The 22,005-nt window shown below is 42.7% G+C and overlaps 2 protein-coding genes across 3 annotated transcripts; one reads left to right on the plus strand and one right to left on the minus strand.

Moving 5' to 3' along the window:
- The first annotated feature begins 1,015 nt into the window (after nt 1-1,015).
- On the plus strand, nt 1,016-10,165 carry LOC128779267 (olfactory receptor 3A2). The gene is made up of 2 exons (XM_053911530.1): nt 1,016-1,259; nt 3,605-10,165. The coding sequence occupies exon 2, from the start codon at nt 3,611-3,613 to the stop codon at nt 4,556-4,558; it is 948 nt and encodes a 315-aa protein (XP_053767505.1). The 5' UTR covers nt 1,016-1,259; nt 3,605-3,610; the 3' UTR covers nt 4,559-10,165.
- A 1,740-nt stretch (nt 10,166-11,905) lies between these two features.
- On the minus strand, nt 11,906-21,652 carry LOC128779268 (olfactory receptor 1D2). Of its 2 annotated transcripts, none has more exons than XM_053911532.1 (3): nt 21,575-21,652; nt 21,289-21,343; nt 11,906-12,990 (listed from the first exon to the last, which is right to left on the minus strand). In XM_053911532.1, the coding sequence occupies exon 3, from the start codon at nt 12,977-12,979 to the stop codon at nt 12,038-12,040; it is 942 nt and encodes a 313-aa protein (XP_053767507.1). In that variant the 5' UTR covers nt 12,980-12,990; nt 21,289-21,343; nt 21,575-21,652; the 3' UTR covers nt 11,906-12,037. The 2 variants fall into 2 exon arrangements, with proteins under 2 accessions (XP_053767507.1, XP_053767506.1); XM_053911531.1 differs by lacking the exon at nt 21,575-21,652 and adding an exon at nt 21,425-21,475.
- Nucleotides 21,653-22,005: the final 353 nt, after the last annotated feature.

Consider the following 22,005-nt stretch of genomic DNA (forward strand, 5'->3'; position numbering starts at 1 on the left):
GATCCACTTCACAGAGTTGTTGTGGGGATGGAGAGGAACTCTGAGCTGCAAGGCTCTTACCACATTCCTGTGTCTGTAACAAGGACTCATAAAAATGTTACCCGCAGGTATGCTGATGTCTTGTTGAAGTTCTATTAGCATCTTAATGAATGTTAGTTCATTAATAATCTTCAACAAATGTTCTGTGGTAGAAGATGTGTTCATTTCACAGATGAGGAAACTGCGGCCCAGAAGGGTGCTGCAGCTTGTCCAAATTCTAATAACTCCTAATTGGGCAAGCAAGTCTGTCTACAGTGCATTTCTGACTGCATCAGGCTTCTCTGGTGAGAGAGGAGAGAGCCCTCTCTCTTGGGGGATATGCGATGAGCAATTACTGGTGAGTACAGAACTAGGAGGAACAGAATCCTCCACATTTCCCCATCTTCAGTATGTGATACTGTGACCTTCATGCGACCTCTCCATCTCAAAGGGCCTGGCCTAGACAATCATATGGTTTGAAAACCCCCAGGAGGCCTTCTAGATCCATAGAGCTCTTTACCAGCCCTTCAGGCATCATCAAAGGAGCCCAGGAGAAACAGTCCCAGGCTACCCACACTAACAAGGCCCTGAAGGGGAAGCACCATGTTCCTGAAAACTCATAGGTACTTGGGCTTGAGGAAGGCTTCTCCCTCTGTTCTCTCTCCTGGCCTCTCCCCCACCCCACCTCATTCTCAGGCCTAAGACAAGTCTGGAAACTACCTTGTCTCTATGAGAAGGCCCAGCATGGGGTTTGGCCTCTGCCAAAGCAAAGCCCTCCCTTAGGGACCTGTCTCTGGTCTCAATTGCCCTTCTGACTTCCTGGAGGACTTGGGGGATGAGGACAAGTCCTACAGGTCTTAGCAACCCGTGATTAAGGGAAACTTACATCATCTGCCAGAACTACCTGTCATAAAGCCCGTGGGAGAGATAATGCCTTTTTAAAGAAAGTCCAAATACCAGCAGATGTAAGACATTGTTGCTATATTCACCAAGGGCTGGAGTTGTTTGCAAAACATCTTGGATGACTCCCACCTGTCTCTTCTTTCCTGGGAGGGATCATTTCAGAGACTCCCCAGAGGACAACACCCACTGACTGGGGCTCTAGACTAAAGATGATACCAATTTGTTTTTGCTCATTTTCTTCTATACGGCTGCTTTCTTTCTGAGTAGATAACTGAGTCTGCAGAGCTCCTCATCTTCTTTCCTGAAGAAAACTCTCTGGCTTCTCTGCCCATGCCACAGTAAGTATTCTCAGGGGCCATCCACTGCCCTCCTGCTGCCATCAGCTCACACTCACCTTCACACAGGGTGCACCTCATGCTCCTGAAAAGGGAAGCCTTGGGGGAAACACGTGTGGTGATAACACAGAGGCCTGCTTCTTCTCTGGGCTCCAGTGCCCTTGTCCCCCTTCCCAGATGAAGCAAGCCTGCCCTCTGCTACTCTTTGGAGAGATTGGGAGGGTGTTGGCTAAGCCTAGTTCACTGCCAGTTCTTGACACCTACTTCATTAGGCAGCCTCAAACCTTTACTGCAGTCACAGGCCTTGCTGAGCCTTTTCATCCCTGGGAGCAGGGAGGACTGAGGTGCAATTCAAGAGCAGGGAGCTGCCTGAGCTCCGTAAGGAGAACCTGGGCTCATGACACAGCCCCAAGAATGGTGATGTGAAAGGGCTCCTGATGATGGGCATCATGGTGACCCTCTGAACACTCTGGATGTCTCTGGTTGGTCAGAGGTCATCCCAGAATCCCAATGATTTCAAGCAAGCTGTGCCTGTGTCCATGCAGGGACTGGCTGCAGCTGTTTGCTGCACTTCTGTCCCTGGGTATAACTCACTTGTCTAGAGCATACACCCCTGCCAAGGGCCTTATTCTCTGGGCGCTTTACATGGAAAGAAACATACGAGTGTGTGGATTGTTACATGCCTTGCCTGTTCCTTCAAAACCAGGAGAGCTATAGTCCTGCCACCACCCTAGCACCAGTCGCTTGCCTTTATTCCTCCACTAAGTCATTGTGATTCATAAAAGTCAAGCTCTAATTCATCATGTTCACTAAGTCTTCATGACTACTCCAGTTCATACTAGATAGAGCTTTCCTTCTCTGATATCCTGTGGACACTTAAACCATCACTTACTTGTTCGAGAAATATTGAGTATCTAGTATGTGTGAAGTATTATGTTAAGTACTGCTATTGGAAGACTGAATCAGTCTTACAGAGAAGCAGGGGAGATATGCGTTTTACAGTGGTGACTTAGTTAGAAGGTAGACAGTGAGAAGTTCCCTGAAATAATGTGTAGTTGTAGCTGAGGGAGGGAGGGAGAAGTCAGGGAGGAAGGGAGGGTAGAGAGAGAGAGAAAGAGATCTTTTTGAGATGAAAGTGTTTCCACCAAGAAGGCATTCAGCAGCCAGTATTTGAGTCAATTGGCCTGCAGTAATTGGAGGGAGGCCTGTGCAGGAAGGGAAAACAGCATGAATAAAGGGGTAAAAATCACTGGTGGCCATCTAATGCTTGTGTGCAAATGGACCATAAGGAGAAAACAGAAAGTAGTTCATTGCCCTTTAATATGATAATATATGTAAAGAGCTGTTATCTATCCATTGACTTGTCAATTGGCAAGGCATTTATCTCTTTGCAGTGAGGACCAGGCCTGGGGAGCATCCTCCCACCATCTCAGCAATCCTGTGCTCTTGCAATGTTAAGGCCCTTTTAGAGATCACCAGGTCCACCTTTTTATCTATGGAGCACAGACTCTCATTGCTGTTCCCTTTTGTTAGACTCACTGGACTCCAGCTGCCTCCCATCTTCGAAATCCAATGTATTCTATGCAGGGAAATATCATTACTGTTAGTGAAGATGTAGCTCTGCTTATTCCATGGGCAATAAAGATACATGTGCAGTAATATATTTTGACCAGGAGTTTATTGTAAGCCGTGAAAATCTTAGCTCAGTCTAGCTCTGTATGTATGCACTTTCTTCTTTGAGAACCTCTCCTTACAGCTATTGGTCAGTCTACCTACTGTGCCTGAGTCAAAGACAAGTGCAAGGCTATGCAGAAAATTAACTTTGCAATGCAGAAAAGGAACTGCCCCTTGCAGGAAACCACCCATAGGTCATGATACAATTTTAACTTGTGAAGCAGGTAGCAGATACTATAAAAAGAAAACATCATTTGATGAAGCTGTTATTCAAAGTCCAGTGTAAAGGCTTATATAAGATCAAGACACTGGCAGTTTATTGACCAAGGAATTTTGAATTTGTATTTGAGAGTATGTCCCTCACCTTGGAGGAATGTACTTGGCTACAGTGTCTAATAGCCACAGTCACGGGATTAATGTATTTTCCCAAGTATTCTGACCCTTACAACAGGGGGATTATGGGAGTGATAAGTAACTGTGGTTTGGGACATCTCAGCTGAGAGATTTGAGCTGATGGGAGGTCAGTGAGTGAGGTATGGCTGGGGTGAGGTAAAATCATCACTTGGAGAGCTGGGAACATATCGGGAAGCTCTGAACACAGGTGCTGTAAACCCTAATGTTGCATAAATACACTGAATCAACTGAGGCTTCCACACTGGGATGTTTCCTTACAGATTCTCATGGAACCAGAATCTGGGGCAAATGGAACTGCTGTTACTGAGTTCATTCTACTGGGCTTGGTGGAGACACCAGAGCTGTGGCCTCTTGTCTTTGTGCTCTTCCTCTTTGCCTACCTGGTGTCAGTTGGAGGCAATCTGAGCATCCTTGCTGCCATCTTGGTGGAGCCCAAACTCCACACCCCCATGTACTTCTTCCTGGGGAACCTGTCAGTGCTGGATGTTGGGTGTATCACTGTCACTGTCCCTGCCATGTTGGGTCGTCTCTTGTCCCACAGGCGTATAATTTCCTATCATGCCTGCCTCTCCCAACTCTTCTTCTTCCACCTTCTGGCTGGGATGGACTGCTTCCTGTTGACAGCCATGGCCTATGACCGATTCCTGGCCATCTGCCGGCCCCTCATCTACAGCACCCGCATGAGCCAGACAGTGCAGTCGACGTTGGTGGCTGTGTCCTGGGCCTGTAGCATCAGCAATGCACTGACCCACACTACTGCCCTTACTACCCTCAACTTCTGTGGTCCCAATGTCATCAATCACTTCTACTGTGACCTCCCACAGCTCTTCCAGCTCTCCTGCTCCAGCATACAATTCAATGATCTGCTGCTCTTTGTCATGTGTATTCTAATGGCAGTTGCCACTCTGGTTCTCATCATCACCTCCTACATCCACGTGGCAGCTGCAGTTTTACGAATCCGCTCAGTGAAGGGCAGGAAGAAAGCCTTCTCCACATGTGGCTCACACCTCACTGTGGTTTGCCTCTTCTATGGAACTGGTATCTTCAACTATATGCGTCTGGGCTCAGACGAGTCTTCAGACAAGGATAAAGGGGTTGGGGTTTTCAACACAGTTATCAACCCCATGCTGAACCCACTTGTCTATAGCCTTAGAAACCCTGATGTGCAGGGTGCCCTGTGGAGGGTGCTCGTGGGGAAGTGGTCACTGACCTGAGTAGTGATAGGCTGATAGTGCCTCTCCTTTCCTGCTTTTCCTGAGTTGAGGAAAATTTTCCATGAGAGCAGTAACCAGGAGAAAGGATTACAAACCATTCATTTATAGATTCTGATGCTGGAAAAATTTGTGTGATGTATCTGTCTTGCAAAGAAACACTACATAATGTATTCATTTACTTGGACAACAAACATCTATTGAATTGCTTCTATGATCCCAACACTCCTCTGGGGCACCGGTGAACAATCCCTGCACTTGTGCAACTCACATTTTAATGAAGGGTGACAAAATAAATGAAATAAACACACATCATATTTGATACATCATATAATGACACATGCTACAAAGAACAGGTAAGATAAGGGGAAATGAGGTTAGGATCTGCTCAGCAAGGCTCCCCATACCTGGCAAGTTGCTATCTTCTTTTCAGCTATGCTCACTTTCCAGGTAGCCTTGAAACCTTGGAAGCCTGGTTGTTCTGGGCAGCAGTAGCCTACAAGGAAGGACTATTTGTTTGATCGCAGCTTAAAAAACCAGGAATATCACTGTGAAATATTTTTCTCATGGGAAATGAGAGATTCCGTCCAGATCAGGGTGCAGAAAGCTGTTTTAAATCAGTGCCAAGGATTATTCTACTCTATGGTTCACCTTTCACCTCTAGGAAAATCAGCTCCTTCTCTTTACTAACACAAATAATCCCATAAGATGTTTAGGGGACAGGTAAGATCTAGAGAGGGAACTAGCCCATTACATAAAAGCTACATTAATACATACATGGTATACCTGCAGGTCTAAAAAGGCATGTTTCATCTCCATCCTCTGCCATATTTTTCTCCCTTATTAAGTGAGTCACCATTCTCACATACACGATAAAGCCTTTGAAAGAGTAAGCATTATTACTCCTGTCAGGCCCTTAGAATTTTCACTGTAGGATGTCCACTATAACCTTCTCCCCCAAAGTTCTGCATTTCTCCCCCAAACCTCTTAGTTCAGAGAGTATCCATAAATGTAGTCTGTGGGAGTGATGCCTCTTTCTGAATTTACTTAATTACACATCAGTACAGCTTCCACATAGAGAATTCACTCATCTTCAGTTTCTCCATCTTTCGATCATCCATTGCCAAATAGTGTCTTTTCTCCAGGCTCCTCTGGAAGGCTACCAACCTTCTTGGCCATTCTGCTCTGATGTCCCTCTACTGTATCATTCCTAAAACTGTCCCATGGCTACACCTGGAGCTTGGCTTCTCTGCAATATCTTCTTGGAGCCAGGAAACTGTAAGAAAGAGCTGAAATGAGGATGGGGGAAAGGACATGAGGGTAGGCAGTAGGGTAGGATTGGGAATGGAGCAATGAAGATGAGGTGCGAGGGTAGAGGGAGTGATGGGACAGCACAGTGAGCAAAAGGGCTGAGAAAGAAGGATAGCAGTTGGGGAAAGGACATGAGAAAGTGGGAGATGAAAAAGGATGGGAGAATTGGGATTATCCACTGAAGATGACTAAGGAAGGTTGATGAGGTCAAAGACGACTATGGAGCAAATGGAAGATGAACGGGGACAGGAGACGAGAACAAAATTCATACCATGGACTCAGTTCCCATTAGCTGTGGCCACACAGCTGATAGCCCCTTTGATGTTCTTGTTAGGCCTCACCCTTCCCAGCAGGAAGAAAAAATGTTTAAGTGTTGCCAAAGGTATAACGATGCAAAGTCTCCCGGGAACTACTCCTATGCTTCTTCTTGCTAGCAGACAATGTTAGAGGACAGAGTAGGACTGACAGGTGGGGCAGAGGGAGGGGAGATGTGTGTGCTGAGGGTTTATCCTGCACAACCCCATTGGGCCATCAGCCTCCCTGCCTTGCAGGCAGTGCCAGCCTATACAGTCTAATGAGCAGAGGTGAGGTATGTCTCTTTCCTGATACCCTTGTTTCTCCAGACTCTTTGGGGTTAGAGGTTGAGCTTCTCTCAAAGGGCAAAATTCTTGTGAAGGAAAAGCAGGCATGTGGGCTGTCACCCCTGCTCGGTGACCTTAGAAACTTCCTTTCTGTGGTAGACCTTGTTTCGACCTATTCCATAAGGACCCAGGACAAGAGCATCTCTTCACAGTTCTTCACATTCAACTACTTTTGGTCAGAATGGTCTGGACTAAGTCTGTCCTAGGACTGCACCCAGAAGATATTTTGGGAGCATGACCACCACCATTTTTACCACTCCATCTAGCTCTGAGCAATTAGCACTGTCCCAGTGCATCCTATCTATGACCCCCAAAGAGCCATCTGCTACCCCTGGCCTCCGCATGTTTTCTCCTGAACCTTCATCCCAAACTCTTAGGATCTTTTCCTTGGAAACTGTTTCTTATGTTCTCCCTCTCCTGCAAGATCAAAGGGGGTCCTTAAGAAGTGAAGAAGCTGCATTTCATTTGGGACTCCTCCCTTTGTGTCCCCACATGTAAATATCTTCAGTTAAAAATTATTTAGAAATGTTATACCTGATAGTGGAAACATTCAGATTCTATATTATTTGGTCAAGTGGAAAGTAAAAATACAACTGTCCTTTGACATCTGGGTCCAAATGTCTGTGCAGCAAAAAACACCTTGATTCAGCGTTTACTCCTCTGAAGAGTTTTATGTTCATCCTTCCAGAGATTTTACACAAACATGACATGCATATTTCACATCCTGAGACCAATTACTGTTCTGGGATCTGCCTTTTATTTTTCTAGACATTATGCAATATAACCTCTTACACAATAAAGACTAAAAGTCATCCTTTTTTATTGCAATGGTTGCACAGCGCAGCATTGTACACATAAACCATAATTTACTTAATCAAACTTCTGTTGATATAATTTCAGTTGTTTCCAACTGTTTTTGCAACAACAAACAGTGCTGTGATGAATATCTTTACAAAGACATTTTTCCAAGTTTCTGTATTATCCACCTGGAATTAATTCCTATGAATAACTTTATGGAATTTAAAAAATGCAAATATAAGTTTTGAGATACACATGCGCACATATGTATGTTGTCCTCTTACTTTCCAAAATGTCTGCACTACTTCGCACATCCACTAGGCTATGATAGTGCCTGTGTAGCCTTGTCCCTCCCATCGAGGCTTGTTATAAGTGAATGTCTTTAGTTTTTACAATCTAAAGGTTGAGCAATGGCAATATTTTTATTTTAATTTTTAAGTCTAGGTAAAACTGCACTTGAATCTCTTCACATATTTGTTGGCCAATTTCTTCTTGTGGCATTGCCTTTTGACACTTACGCCCTCTTCACCACTGGATTGTTTGGTAGGAAACCATCTTTGTGGATGTCAGCTTCTTGTCCTGCAACTTGCAAATCCTGACTCTAGCGTGCCGGTTGTCTCAGCTTGAAGTGTGTTTTGCCACATAGATGTGTTGCATTTTTATGTGGTCAAGTCTGTCTTTTCTTACAATGCTTTGTGATTTTGTGTCTCACTTTGAGTGGAAAAGAGTTTTTCCATCTGTATCAGGCAAGACAGGCTAGGTTACATTGTGCTAACAAACAAGCCCCTAAAATCTCAGTGGTTTGCAACAGCAAAGGTTAATTTCATATCCATATGACTTCAATTATCTGATGGAACTAAGAAAAATTGTTGGGTTCATTTATTTTTTAGATTGTTCATCCTTTTTCTTGCTGTAAGGAGGAGAGTAACAACTTCCAAGCTCTTTATATGTCAAAGTGGAAACCAGAAGTCTACATACTTTTTGATAATGTTCTGTGGTGAACACCACTTCGATTTTCCCCTTTCTAACAGCTGCCAGTTTCCACTTGGCATCCAGGTGGTTCCAGGGAGCATGGTTCAGGGGTCCAGAGTAGAGTTAGAAACAGCACATCTGACTGGCCTGTCCACAGTGATGGTTCTTTGTGGGCACCTGACTTTAGTTAGTTTAACAAGATCCTTTATGCTACTGACAAGAAAAAAAATCTGGATGTTGTAAATTACATTATAGCAGCCAGAGGGTGAGAGAAAGAGCCCGAGCAGTTAGCGTGTTAAGAGCTTGGAGCCAGCTGACAAAAAGACTGCTGACACTTCTGAGTGTGTGTTTGAACTTCGAATTAACTTCCAGGTGGCTATTTCCATGGTTATCTAGAAGAGAGAAAGAGTAGCCCCCTTTTCCTGTACAATGCTAACTAGCGCAATGTTGCGAAAGAAGCACATTGTTGCTTTTGACTATTTTATTGGGTTGGCCAAAAAGTCCGTTTAGTTTTTTCCTGAAAATGAAAGACACATTTTTTCATTTTCACCAATAACTTTATTGATTTGAGTGTTTTAAGTATGTCAGCAATCTCCCCAGTGATATAACATTGATTATTCTCACTGTCTTGGTTTGATCACTATCATTTTCAACCGGCTATCTGTACTAGTGAGAAATCTCCAGTATGAAACTTAGCAAACCACTGTTGACACGTTCGGTCAGTCACAGCACCTTTTCCATACACTGCACATACGTGTTTTGTATTTCAGTTGTGTTTTTACCTTTCTTAAAATAATAAAGCATAATATGCCAAAATGTGCATATTTTTTTCCATCTTCAATATTAAAATGGCCACTCAAAAATTTAACAATCTTGATAAGTCTTTTTGAAATTCACAGTTATATGACAACTGTCACAATATAATCTAACAAAACTTTCTCAAATGAAGATAAAGACAACTAAATTCTACTAGAGACATCTTATGGAAAAAAAACAAATGAACTTTTGGATCAGCCCAATACTTAAAAGTTTCTGATGCTTTCTCTCATTTCTGAAATTTAACATCCAATCTTTTGGCCCAGCAAGTCCACTTCACCAATTTCGCCCGAGGAAACAATCGGGTAAGGGAACAAAGATGAGTTGCAAACTGATGCTGATCCCGGCCAGCAGGATCCTGTGTTGTGGAGGCAATAGACAAATTCACAAGGGCTACAGAAATCCTTTGGAGAAAAAGGGACGGCATGGCCACTCTCTAAGTGAGAGAGGGCAAGAGGGCTAGAGAGAGCCCAAGAGAGCACCAACCCCTGCTTGGACAGGCTCTTATTGCTTTTCTGGGCACATTTCATAGAGGATGGTCATCACTTACTATGCACAGGTTCACAGTAGATGATTACCTTTTACAGACAACAAAGGACAGAAGGCTGGTAATTACTTCAAAGAGAAGGATGTTACAGATCAAGGGGGAAAGTGGTTGCACTCCATACTTGGGAGGTTTAGCACAGACTTTAGGAAGTTAAAGATACTTAGTAAACTTTTGCTGCCTCAATTCAGGGTGAGGGAGTTTTAGCAAAAGCAAGTCTCATAGCAGCCTAGGTACAATGCAGGCCTGATTCCCCATGGGAGAACCTGTCCATGGGCGTGGGTCCTGCCTGCCGAACCTCACACCCACTGGCTTTTCCAAGTGGGAGCTAGACTACATTTCCCACAAGTGGAACAGTTCCTTATAGCAAACAATGGGGAAAACTGTAAGCAACCCAATACTGAATAATGGGCAGTGTATTAAAGAAATTCTAATTATTTATTGAATTGCACACTGAAATACTGCATAGACATTAAGTGATAACATAGCTGAATATTTACTAACATAGATATTAAGTAGAAAAACAAGTTTCAAAACAGTTTGAATTCATTCTGAAAAAATAGATATTTAGCAGAGATCAAAGTTTAACATGTAAATACAATTTAATACAAAGTTTAAAATTTAAAGGCAATTTTTTTGGTTTATTTTTACTGTAATATTTCTACAATATATGCCTATTGTTGGTTCAACAAACACAGTAGAAACTACAAACCATAAACATTCATTGTATCTCATTGTCTACAGAATACACGCCTAGCTCTTCAAAAAAGCATTGGTGGCCCTTGAAGCCAGCTCCCCACCACATGCTTTTTAGCTTCCTGGCTTGCTGGGCTTGTTCCTCAGCTGCACTCAGCTGGGACAGTCCTCGCATACATCGGGCTATTCCCTGCCTCACTACCTTTGTCCAGCTATGTCCGCTTATAACAACTGCACTAAGGGCCAGGGCCTCTGCTAAGGGCTTTCACACATTATCCCATCTAATCCTCACAGCTACCCTCCGAGGTGCACAATGCCATTGTTCTTGATTTACAGAGGAGAAAGGATGCTTGGAATGGTGAGGTGGCTTCTACAAACACCGTAGGAATGGGTAGTGTTGTCTGCTGCCAATGTGAATACGCCCCTCTGCACCTTGCCTCCTCCCCTCCGGGAGTGACCTTACTTTGCCCTTCCCACTTTTCCTGGGTGACTCAGAAGCATTCTTTGTTCTTAGCTTAGCTGTCACCACCTTAAGGAAGCCATCCCCAAATCCTCCTTCCATCACTGACAAGGCAGGCTATGCTTACCTACTATGTGCCACTCAACCCTCCTACCAAGACCGTAACTCTTCAGACATGGCATTAAAATAGTCTTCTTCCTCATCCATTGTGAACTCCTGATCCATGTGTGTAACCCAAGTCAAGGGCCCTAAAAGGCACTCTGTCATTTTTAATGGAATAAAGTGAACCTCAGATCAGTTCAACTCTGTCTGTCTAAGTCTAGGTCCGTGCTGGCTCCCCTGATTCATCTGTAAAGAATTGTTCTCTCTCCAGCTTCCTCCACCCAGTGATTCCTCTTCTCATCAGTTACTATTCCCTTTCTAGCCAGTGCCTTTGACAAGGCAGGCTGACTGACTCTAAGTAAGATCGGTCTCCCATTTACCTCCTCCCCATCTACTACCTACATCACCACTCCAGTTCAGGAATGCATGTTGCTCTGCATGAGAGTTTTGTTCTGAGGGAAGGATGGATTGCTTGCAGGGGCAATGGAGTGAGGAGCCACAGTAATAAAGGGTGGGAAGAGCTGTGCAGGGGTAACGTCTTCCCACAGGGTAAAGGAAAGCAGGAAAAAGGCACAGTCAGCCTAGTTTAAGGCCCAAGAGACAAAAGTCACCCCAGAGCAAAGGAGAGAACTTTCCTACAAGTTTTGCCTGAATTGGAGGGGCTACATCCAGAGAGTCTGTGGGTCAGACCAAAGCACCAGGAACTGGCCCTCACTCAAAGCACTTGTAGTGAGGGTCATGTAAGGTGTCTTCTCCAAATGGCTTACAGGTAGCAGGCTCCTTACAGAAGGCCAGGGCTTGGGAACATGAGTGGATGTGTGTTAGAGAACACGAGACCCCACCCAGGCTGTAACTGGGTATATTTCAAAAAGCTGGGATGATGGCACTGTGGTCCTGTGGTCAAGTAAGTTAATGATTTGATACTGCAAACTTCTAGTATTAGTATTAGCATGAGCTTATTTATTGTCAAAGCTGGTGAGGCCTGGGGATATTTAGTTACATGTGTCTTTTCTTCACCACAGATAAATGAGCTCATTCTGAGCAGAAGCTATGTCCTATTTACTTCTGTATTCCCCACAGGATAATGCTTTCCACCTGCTGGGGGGAATTCCCAGTTTCCACTTCAATACCCCAAATTACCCTCATGTGAACCTCTGGAAGGCTTTCCCTAGGAGAAGTCTTCCCAGAGCCCCATGCATGTCCTTGTTCCTCAGGCTGTAGATGAAGGGATTCATCATGGGGGTGACCACAGCATACATCACTGTAGCCACTGAGTCCTTCACAGAGTAGGTGTGGAGGGGCTGCAGATATACCATGCCAAGTGTCCCATAGAAGAGGGTGACCACAGCCAGATGGGAGGCACAGGTGGAGAAGGCTTTGTACTTGCTAGAGGCTGATGGTATTTGGAAGATGGCACTGACAATTCGGACATAGGACATGATCATGACCCCTAAGGGAGTGAGGAATATGAGGGAGCCTGTGGCAATCAATACCATGTGATTGACTTGGGTGTTGGAACATGCGATCCTCAGCAGGACGTACATCTCACAGAAAATGTAGTGGATCTTCCGAGACCCACAGAAGGTCACCCTGGTCATGAGGAGGGTGTGGATGAGGCCATAGAGGACAGAGAGCACCCAACATAAGATAAGGAACAAAATACAGAGCCCAGGGCTCATGACTGTGGTGTAGTGAAGGGGGCGGCAGATGGCCACATAGCGGTCATATGCCATTGTGGCCAGGATGAGGTTGTCCAGGGCCACCAAGGAGACCAGGAAGTAGAGCTGTGTCAGACATCCTGTGTAGGAGATGGCTTTGTTCTGGGACTGAAGGTTCACCAGTGTGTTGGGGACTGTGTTGGTGACAAAGAAGAGGTCGGTGAAGGAGAGATTGGCCAGGAAGAAGTACATGGGAGTGTGCAGGCGTGAGTCAGTGCCTATGGCCAGGATGATGAGTGAATTTCCCACCACTGTGACCAGGTACATGGGCAGGAACATCCAGAACAGGACCCTCTGGTCTTCAGGACTCTCGGAGAGCCCCAGGAGTATGAAGTCTGAGACCCGGCTCTGGTTGCCTCCATGCATTTCCCACCTTTCTGCAATATCAGCACCAACAGACATTTACTATATGTCCTCAATCAAATCAGGGCATTCATATAAACAAAATCAACCATGTTCTTAGTATTAACACAATTTAGACTGTTTTATATTTTTAGATTAGCAACAAAATAAAAACTGGCACAAAATCACAACATGGAACATCTTTTTGCAACTCAGTCATTCCAGCAACTCTAATCTGGTGTACTCAATATCACAGGCATAATGTCTATGTTTTATTTCAAACCCACCATCTTCCAATATCCTGAACTGCATAGTGATTACTAGAGTATGATATTGAATAGATTTTAAATGATATTTTAAACAGGTGTAAGCATTATAAGAAATGGCTATTGTTGGTTCAACAAAGAGGAGGAAGTAAAAATATTGGAAAGGAGAAGGAAAATTATTATTATTTGCTGATAGGATGATCTATCTGGGAAACCTAAGATAATCTGCTGAAATAAAAAATGACCTCCATAAAGTGGCCATTTACTCAGTGAATAGACCAAAAGTAATGGTGTTCCCAATTGGCCATCCAATGCAAAGGGTAAGATTGTACTATCGGATGCTGGGATTCATGTCTGAGCTCTGCCACTTGCTGTGAAACCTCAGGCAAGTTACCTGAGCTCTTTAAAATGTGCTTTTTTTCTAGCATGGATGGATCTGGAGAGCATTATGCTAAGTGAAATAAGCCAAACAGTGAAAGATAAATACCATATGATCTCACCTATATGTGGAACCTAATCAACAAAACAAACAAGCATCAAAATGTAACCGGAGACAGTGAAATTAAGAACAACCTGACAGTAACCACAGGGGAGATGGGAGGGCATAATGGGGGGAAAAGAAGAAGGGTTGTCAAGGAACATGTATAAAGGACACATGGACAAAACCGAAGAGGGGTAGGATTGAGGGTAGGAGGTGGGGATGGCTGGGGTTGGGGGGAGTTGGGGAGGGGGGGGAAATGGAGACAACTGTATTTGAAGAACAATTTAAAAAAAGAGAGAGAGAAAAAACACTTTTAAAAAAATTTTTATTGTTATTCAATTAGAGTTCTATGCCTTTTCTCCCCATCCTTCCACCCCATCCCAGCTGAACCCACCTCCTTCCCCCACCTCCACCCTCCCCCTTGATTTTGTCCATGTGTCCTTTACAGTAGTTCCTCTAATCCCCTCTCCTCACTGTCCCCTCCCCACTCCCCCCTGACCATTGTTAGATTGTTCTTAACTTCAATGTCTCTGGTTATATTTTGCTTGCTTTTTTCTTCTGTTGATTATGTTCCAGTTAAAGGTGAGATCATATGGTATTTGTCCCTCACCGTCTGGCTTATACCCTTTGCAACAGCATGGATGGAACTGGAGAGCATTATGCTAAGTGAAAAAAGACTTTTTTATGTGAGAAAATGAGTAGCAAGGTTAATATTAAGTAATAAAGTGCTTAACACAAAGAGTTGGTATGTGATGGGCACTCAATAAATATTGCCTATTATTATAAATATGTATGTGTGTAAATAATCACTAGGTGAAAATACTATGTGAAACATTATCAATGAAATAATTTAAAACATGAAGATAACAAGAATTGGGCACGACATTTCAATTCTCCATTTCTACATTTAATAATAAATGGATAGACTTACTAATTTCTACATAGAGAGGTAACATATTGTAAAGGCACATATTTTCCTGAATTAATCTATAATTTACTTAAGATATTTATTTATTTTTAAAATTATTTTATTGTTGTCTAATTACAGTTGTCTGCATTTACCCCCCTTACTCCCCCCCAAGCTTCCACCCACAACCTTGGTTTTGTCCATGTGTCCTTTATAGTTGTTCCTGAAAACCCTTCCCTCCATTATCCCCTCCCAACTCCACTCTGGTTACTCTCAGATTGTTCTTAATTTTAATGTCTCTGGTTATATTTTGCTTGCTTTTTTCTTTGTTGGTTAGATTCCAGTTAAAGGTCAGATCATATAGTATTTGTCCCTCATCACCTGACTTATTTCACTTAGCATAAGGCTCTCCAGTTTCATCCATATTATCCACTCCTACTCAACATAGCATTGGAAATCCTAGCTGCAGCAATCAGACAAGAAAAAGAAATAAAAGGCATCCAAATTGGAAAGGAGGAAGCAAGACTGTCATTGTTTGCAGATGACACAATAGTGTACATAGAAAATCCTATAGACTCCACCAAAATCTACTCAACCTAATAAGTGAAGTTGACAAAACAGTGGAATACAAAGTCAATATTCAGAAAGGCATTTTTGTACACCAACAATTAAATATCAGAAACAGAAGTCAGTAAAAAAAATCCCTTTTGATATAGCAACAAGAAAAATAAAGTACCTAGGAATAAACCTAACCAAGGAGGTAAAAGACCTGTACTCAGAAAACTACACAAAACTGAAGAAAGAAATCAGGGAAGACATAAACAAATGGAAGCATGTACCATGATCATGGATTAGAAGAATTAACATCATCAAAATGGCCATAGTACCCAAAGTGATTTATAGATTCAATGAAATACTTATTAAAGTACCCATGACATATTTCACAGATATAGAACAAACATTTCAGAAATTCATATGGAACCATAAACAACCCCGAATAGCTGCAGCAATTTTGAGAAAGAAGAACAAAGCAGGAGGCATCACAATACTTGATATCAAACTCTATTACAAGGCCACTGTAATCAAAACAGCCTGGTACTGGCATAAAAACAGGCACATAGACCAATGGAACAGAACAGAGAGCCCAGAAATAAATTCAAGTCTTTATGGTCAATTAATATTTGACAAAGGAGGCAGGAGCATAAAATGGAGCAAAAACAGCCTCTTCAACAGATGGTGTTGGGAGTTCTGACAGCTACGTGCAAAAAAATGAAACTCTATCACCAACTTACGCCATGCACAAAAATAAACTCAAGATGGATAAAAGACTTAAATATAAGTTGTGACACCATAAAAATCCTAGAGGAAGACATAGGCAGGAAAATCTCAGACATTCCACACAGTAACATCTTCACTGATATGTCCCCTAAAGCAAGGGACATAAAGGAAAGAATAAACAAATGGGACCTCATCAAAATAAAAAGTTTCTGTATGGCTAAAGACAACAGCATTAAAATTAAAAGAGAACCAACTATTTGGGAAAACGTATTTGCCAATGATACCTCGGACAAGGGTTTGATCTCTAAAATATATAAAGAACTCACACAACTCCACTCCAGGAAGACAAACAACCCAATTAAAAAATGAGCAAAAGACTTGAACACACACTTCTCCAAGGAGGACATACAAAGGGCCCAGAGACATATGAAAAGATGCTCAGCATCAGTAGCCATCAGATGGTTATATATGGTATTTATATAAATACCATATATAAATATGGTATTTATATAAATAAATACCATATGATCTCGCCTTTGACTGGAACCTAATCAACAAAAGAAAAAAGCAAACAAAATATAACCAGAGACAATGAAATTAAGAACAATCTAGAAGAGAACCAAGATGGCGGCGTAGGTAGACACACTGAGCCTCCTCGCACAACCAGAACTGACGGAAAATCGAACGGCAAGGAAGACCGACAGCAAGTAAATAAAAAATAAACATTCATCCACACTGGTAGGAGGGGCGGAGACGGGCAGCCAGTGAGGAGAGGACTCGAGTTGCCGTGGCGGGACCAAGACTGGCGGAGTGTGGGACAAACAGGGCAGGCAGTCTGAACACTAGCAGACCCTGTGGCCCCACACTCGCGCACAGATAAACCAAGAGGGCCGGACTCAGAGTGGCAGAGATGGGGCAGGCAGAGTGGCAGGTAGCATCCCGTGCCCCACACTCGAGCACAGATAAACCTGGACGAATGGTGGGGAGCAAAGCAGGCCGAGTAATCCAGGGCTCTAGCTCGGGCAAATAAAGCCTCAGACCTCTGATTGAAAGTGCCGGTGGGGGTTGGGGCGGCAGCAGGAGAGACTCCCAGCCTCACAGGAGAGATCATTGGAGAGACCCACAGGGGCCTGGAGTGTGCACAAGCCCACCCACTCAGGAGCCAGCACCAGAGGGGCCCAGTTTGATTGTGGGTATCAGAGTGAAAGATTGAAATCCAGAGGAGAGTGAAGCGCGCGCCATTACTCCCTCTCGGCCCCTCCACCACGTACAGCATCACAGCGCAGCAACCAGCGCTAACCTGCCCCAGTGAACACCTAAGGCTCCGCCCCTGAAAGTAACAGATGTGCCAAGACAGAAAAAAAAAAAAAATGGCCCAAATGACAGGACACTTCAAAGCTCTAGAAATAATTCAACTAAGCGAGGAAGAGATAGCCAACCTATCGGATGCACAGTTCAAAACACTGGTTATCAAGATGCTCACAGAATTGGTTGAATCTGTTCGAAAACCAGATGAAAAAATGAAGCCTATGCTAAGAGAAACAAAGGAAAATGTACAGGGAACCAATAGTGATGCGAAGGAAACTGGGACTCAAATCAATGGTGTGGACCAGAAGGAAGAAAGAAACATCCAACCAGAAAAGAATGAAGAAACAAGAATTCAGAAAAATGAGGAGAGGCTTAGGAACTTCCAGGACATCTTTAAATGTTCCAACATCCGAATTATAGGGGTGCCAGAAGGAGAAGAGGAAGAACAAAAAATTGAAAACTTATTTGAACAAATAATGAAGGAGAACTTCCCCAGTCTGGCAAAGGAAATAGACTTCCAGGAAGTCCAGGAAGCTCAGAGATTCCCAAAGAAGCTGGACCCAAGGAGGAACACACCAAGGAACATCATAATTACATTAGCCAAGATTAAGCAGAAGGAGAGAATCTTAGAGGCAGCAAGAGAAAAGGACCCAGTTACCTACAAAGGACTTCCCATAAGACTGTCAGCTGATTTCTCCAAAGAGACCTTACAGGCAAGAAGGGACTGGCAAGAAGTATTCCAAGTCATGAAAGGCAAGGGCCTACAGCCAAGGTTACTGTATCCAGCAAAGCTATCATTTAGGATGGAAGGGCAGATAAAGTGCTTCTCAGTTAAGGTCAAGTTCAAGGAGTTCATCATCACCAAGCCATTATTATATGAAATGTTAAAGGAACTTATCTAAGAAAAAGAAGATAAAAAATAGGAACAGTAAAAATGACAGCAAAGTCACAGTTATTAACAACCACACCTAAAACAAAAACAAAAGCAAGCTAAGCAAACAACTAGAAGAGGAACAGAACCACAGAGATGGAGATCACATGGAGGGTTATCAATAGGGGATTGGGAGGGGGAGAGAGAGGGGAAAGGTACAGAGAATAAATAGCATAAATGATAGGTGGAAAATAGACAGGGGGAGGGTAAGAATAGTGTAGGAAATGTAGAAGCCAAAGAACTTATAAGTATGTCCCATGGACATGAACTATAGGAGGGGAATGTGGGAGGGAGGGGGTGGACAGGATGGAGTTGAGTGAAGGGGAGGAAATGGGACAACTGTAATAGCATAATCAGTAAATATATTTTAAAAAAAGAACAATCTCACAACAGCCAGAGGGGAGGGGGGAGGGAACAGTGGGGAGAAGGGTTTTCAGGAACTACTATAAAGAACACATAGAGAAAACCAAGTTGGGAGCATGGAAGCAAGGGAGGGAGGTAGGTTTGGCTGGGGTGGGGGTTAGTGGTGGGGAGAAAATGCAGACAAATGTAATTGAACAACAATAAAAAAAAAAAACCTCACAATGACATACCACTTCACACTGGTCAGAATGGCCATCACAAATAAATCAACAAACAAGTGTTGGAGAGGATGTGGAGAAAAGGGAACCCTAGTGCACTCTTGGTGGGAATGCAGACTGGTACAGCCACTGTGGAAAACAGTATTGAATTTTCTTGGAAAACTAAAAATGGAACTGCCTTTTGACCCAGCAATTCCACTGCTGGGATTATATCCTAAGAACCCTGAAACACCAATCCAAAAGACCCTATGCACCCCAATGTTCATAGCAACACAATTTATAATAGCCAAGTGCTGGAAGCAACCTAAGTGCCCATCAGTAAGTGAGTGGATCAAAAAACCATGGTACTTAGCATAATGCTCTCCAGTTCCATCCATGCCGTTGCAAAGGGTACAAGCTCCTTCTTTCTCTCTGCTGCATATAATTCCATTGTGAAAATATACCATTGCATACTATTGCATTTTATGATTTTATTATATAAAATTTTAATCAATATTCTGATGATGGATATTTAGATTTTTTCCTGTTTCTCCTGTACAGACAGCAAATCAGTGAATATCTTTGCACATACATTTTTAAATATATTTCTAGGTATATTCAAGGGGATGTACCACTTTTCATTTTTATACAGGCCAGGATGTCCTCCAGGAAGACAGTTTCAACTTGCACTCCCCATATCAATGGGAAGTGGACAGGTTCATTCAGCCCTGCCAATCTAACCCGTGAAACATGTTTAATTTCAGAGCACTCATTACTGCCACATCAAGATAAAGATAAAGGAGTTTTTAAAAATGAGCTCAATACCATAAGGAAATAGCAAAATGAAATTTTTGAAGCTAAATCACAAATATTGAGAAAAATATCACTCCAAGAAACAAGGATAATAAACATAAAATATGCTGACAATTATTGAAGATACTTGAGATCTAGAAACTTCTTGCTTTTATGCTAGAAATTGTTGTGATAGTATTAGATATTGAAGCAAATACAAAACTGCTTATAAAGTTTGGTCTTCCAGTTTTTTTGTAAATTTAATTTTATATTTCTTGAAAGTCATAAAAGTATGCTACCCAACCAATTTTTATACACATATGCACACACACACTGTTATTCTTGAAAAATATTGTCTCCATATTCCTGAGTATTTTTCTACACAAATCAAAAGGAAGAAAAATGTATATTCAGCAATGTCATTTTGTGACTTTGAAAACAAACAAAAAAGGATATGCTTTTGCTTAGACAAATTCTAGTTCTCAAAATTTATCTTAAGCATGTAATCAGATAAAATGTAAAAATACAATATATGTTAGATGTTTATCAGAGCCTTGTTAATAATGACAAAAGAGTAAAAACAACATAAACATCCAATATTAGAGATTTTGTTTAAAACATTACAGAATAGGCAAATCCATAGAGAACAGATGTTCCCAGGAGCTGTGGGGAGGGAGTAGTGGGGTATAACTGGGAATGAGTGTGGGGTTTCTTTAACAGTGATGAGAATGTTCTAAAATTAGATTGTGGTGATATTTGTGAAATCATTAGGTTATCTGTGAATATATTAAAACCATTAAATAGCATACTTTAAATAAGTGAATTTTATGGCATTGAATTATATATTTCAATAAATCTTTTAAAAAATTATGAAATCTATTAAGTCAACAGAATACATTGAAGCTACCATAAAATGATGATGCTAACATTTTTTCACTTATATATATGGAAAGATGTTTATAATAATTGTTAAATTAGAAATCCAGTTTACTCTTACACACACACCACAAATAGAAAACTTGCAGTTTACCCTTATTTGATGCCCTGTGGGACGTTACAGCGAGGAGAAACAAGGAAATGCATATGAAATGCTCAGCACTGTCTGAGCCCCTTCCCTACCCAGCCTGGTGCCTGGATTCAGGGCCCTCTGGGACTCCTCCTGTTGGCCAGAGGTAGGTAGGGAAAAAGCCACAGGACACTCAGGAGCATCCACCTGCTTTCTTGACCTGAAGGCAAATGTCCCCCTCACTTTAGTGTGCATCAGGATGACTGCAAAACTCATTTTTAAAAGATGTTCAGGTCCCCTTCCTTGAGATGTCTCAGTAGCTCCGTTCGGAAAACCTAGTCTTCTTCAGCAATCAGCTGGTGGTTGGGCTCCTGTATGTTCAGTAGTACTGCTCTGAGCCTGTAGGAGTTGGTGGGTTCTGAACAACTGTGTGGTCTGATGGCCTTTGAGGCACAAACCCCACTGCAAGCATGACTAGGTGGAGAGGGGACAGAGTGTGGGGGCAGTATGGAGAAGGGCTCCAAACTGGCATTGGACAGCTGGACTTTAATGCCCAACCTGTCACCTCCTAGCCCCACAACTTCCTCATCTCACCCACCAAGCCTTTCTTGCAGGTTTGAGAATGAACTGCACAGCACTAAAACGATCAGAGGGTTTGTTAATTACCTATAAATACTAAGGGGTTAGAGTATATGAAAATTCTCCCAAAGTTTGTATGTTTGTGTGAGACAGAAAATGGAGAAGACAGAAGGTAAGAGAAGGAGGAAAGAGAAAGAGAATGAGCCCAAGACATCTGGACCTTACCCACTGTTCTGTGCTGGTTTCTGAGTTCACTGGTTCCGCTGCCTCCACTTCGCTCCTGCATTCAATGAAAATTCGCAGTCAGAACAGAAAAGATCTTTTTTTCTATGAGATAAAGTTCAGTTTATTACAAATTTACCTGCTCCTTTCCCATTAAAAACTGACAAACAGACACAACCAAAACAGAAATTCAGTGCACATCAGGAAAACACTAACAGAAAAGATCTTAAGTAATGCTGTGGGACTCAGGACTGGAATAGGGTAAAGGTAAAAGCAGAGGAACTCATACCTGGATCTCTGGTCTCCTTAATAAAGGAGGCAGAACCTAAGGCTGTGGGTGTCCCAATGAGGCTGGGTGACCTGACAGCTGATGCCTGAGCCTCATGTTCAGTAAGAAGTGGCTGTGTCAGGACTGCCTGTGTATCAGTTTTGGGGAGACCTCAGGGAAGTAATCCCAAGATAGTTTTTTCATATAATTGTGGGTAATTGCTCCAATGAGCAAGGGTCTTGGGAAATGCCAGATTCTCCTTCTCTCCCCACCCTCACTGTGTTACCTGCCTCAATTTCTTTCTCCTTTCTTCTCCCTATTTTAGGTGGATAGGATGGGCTAGGATCTCCCAAACCACAGATCGCTCCTCCCATCCAAGGAGCTGACCAAACTCCTATGGCCACTGATTCAATGTTAAAAGAATTTCAGATTCAAACAAGTCTATTTACCCT

Source organism: Desmodus rotundus, chromosome 9 (genome assembly GCF_022682495.2).
Source record: "Desmodus rotundus isolate HL8 chromosome 9, HLdesRot8A.1, whole genome shotgun sequence".
NCBI classification, from domain to species: domain Eukaryota; kingdom Metazoa; phylum Chordata; class Mammalia; order Chiroptera; family Phyllostomidae; genus Desmodus; species Desmodus rotundus.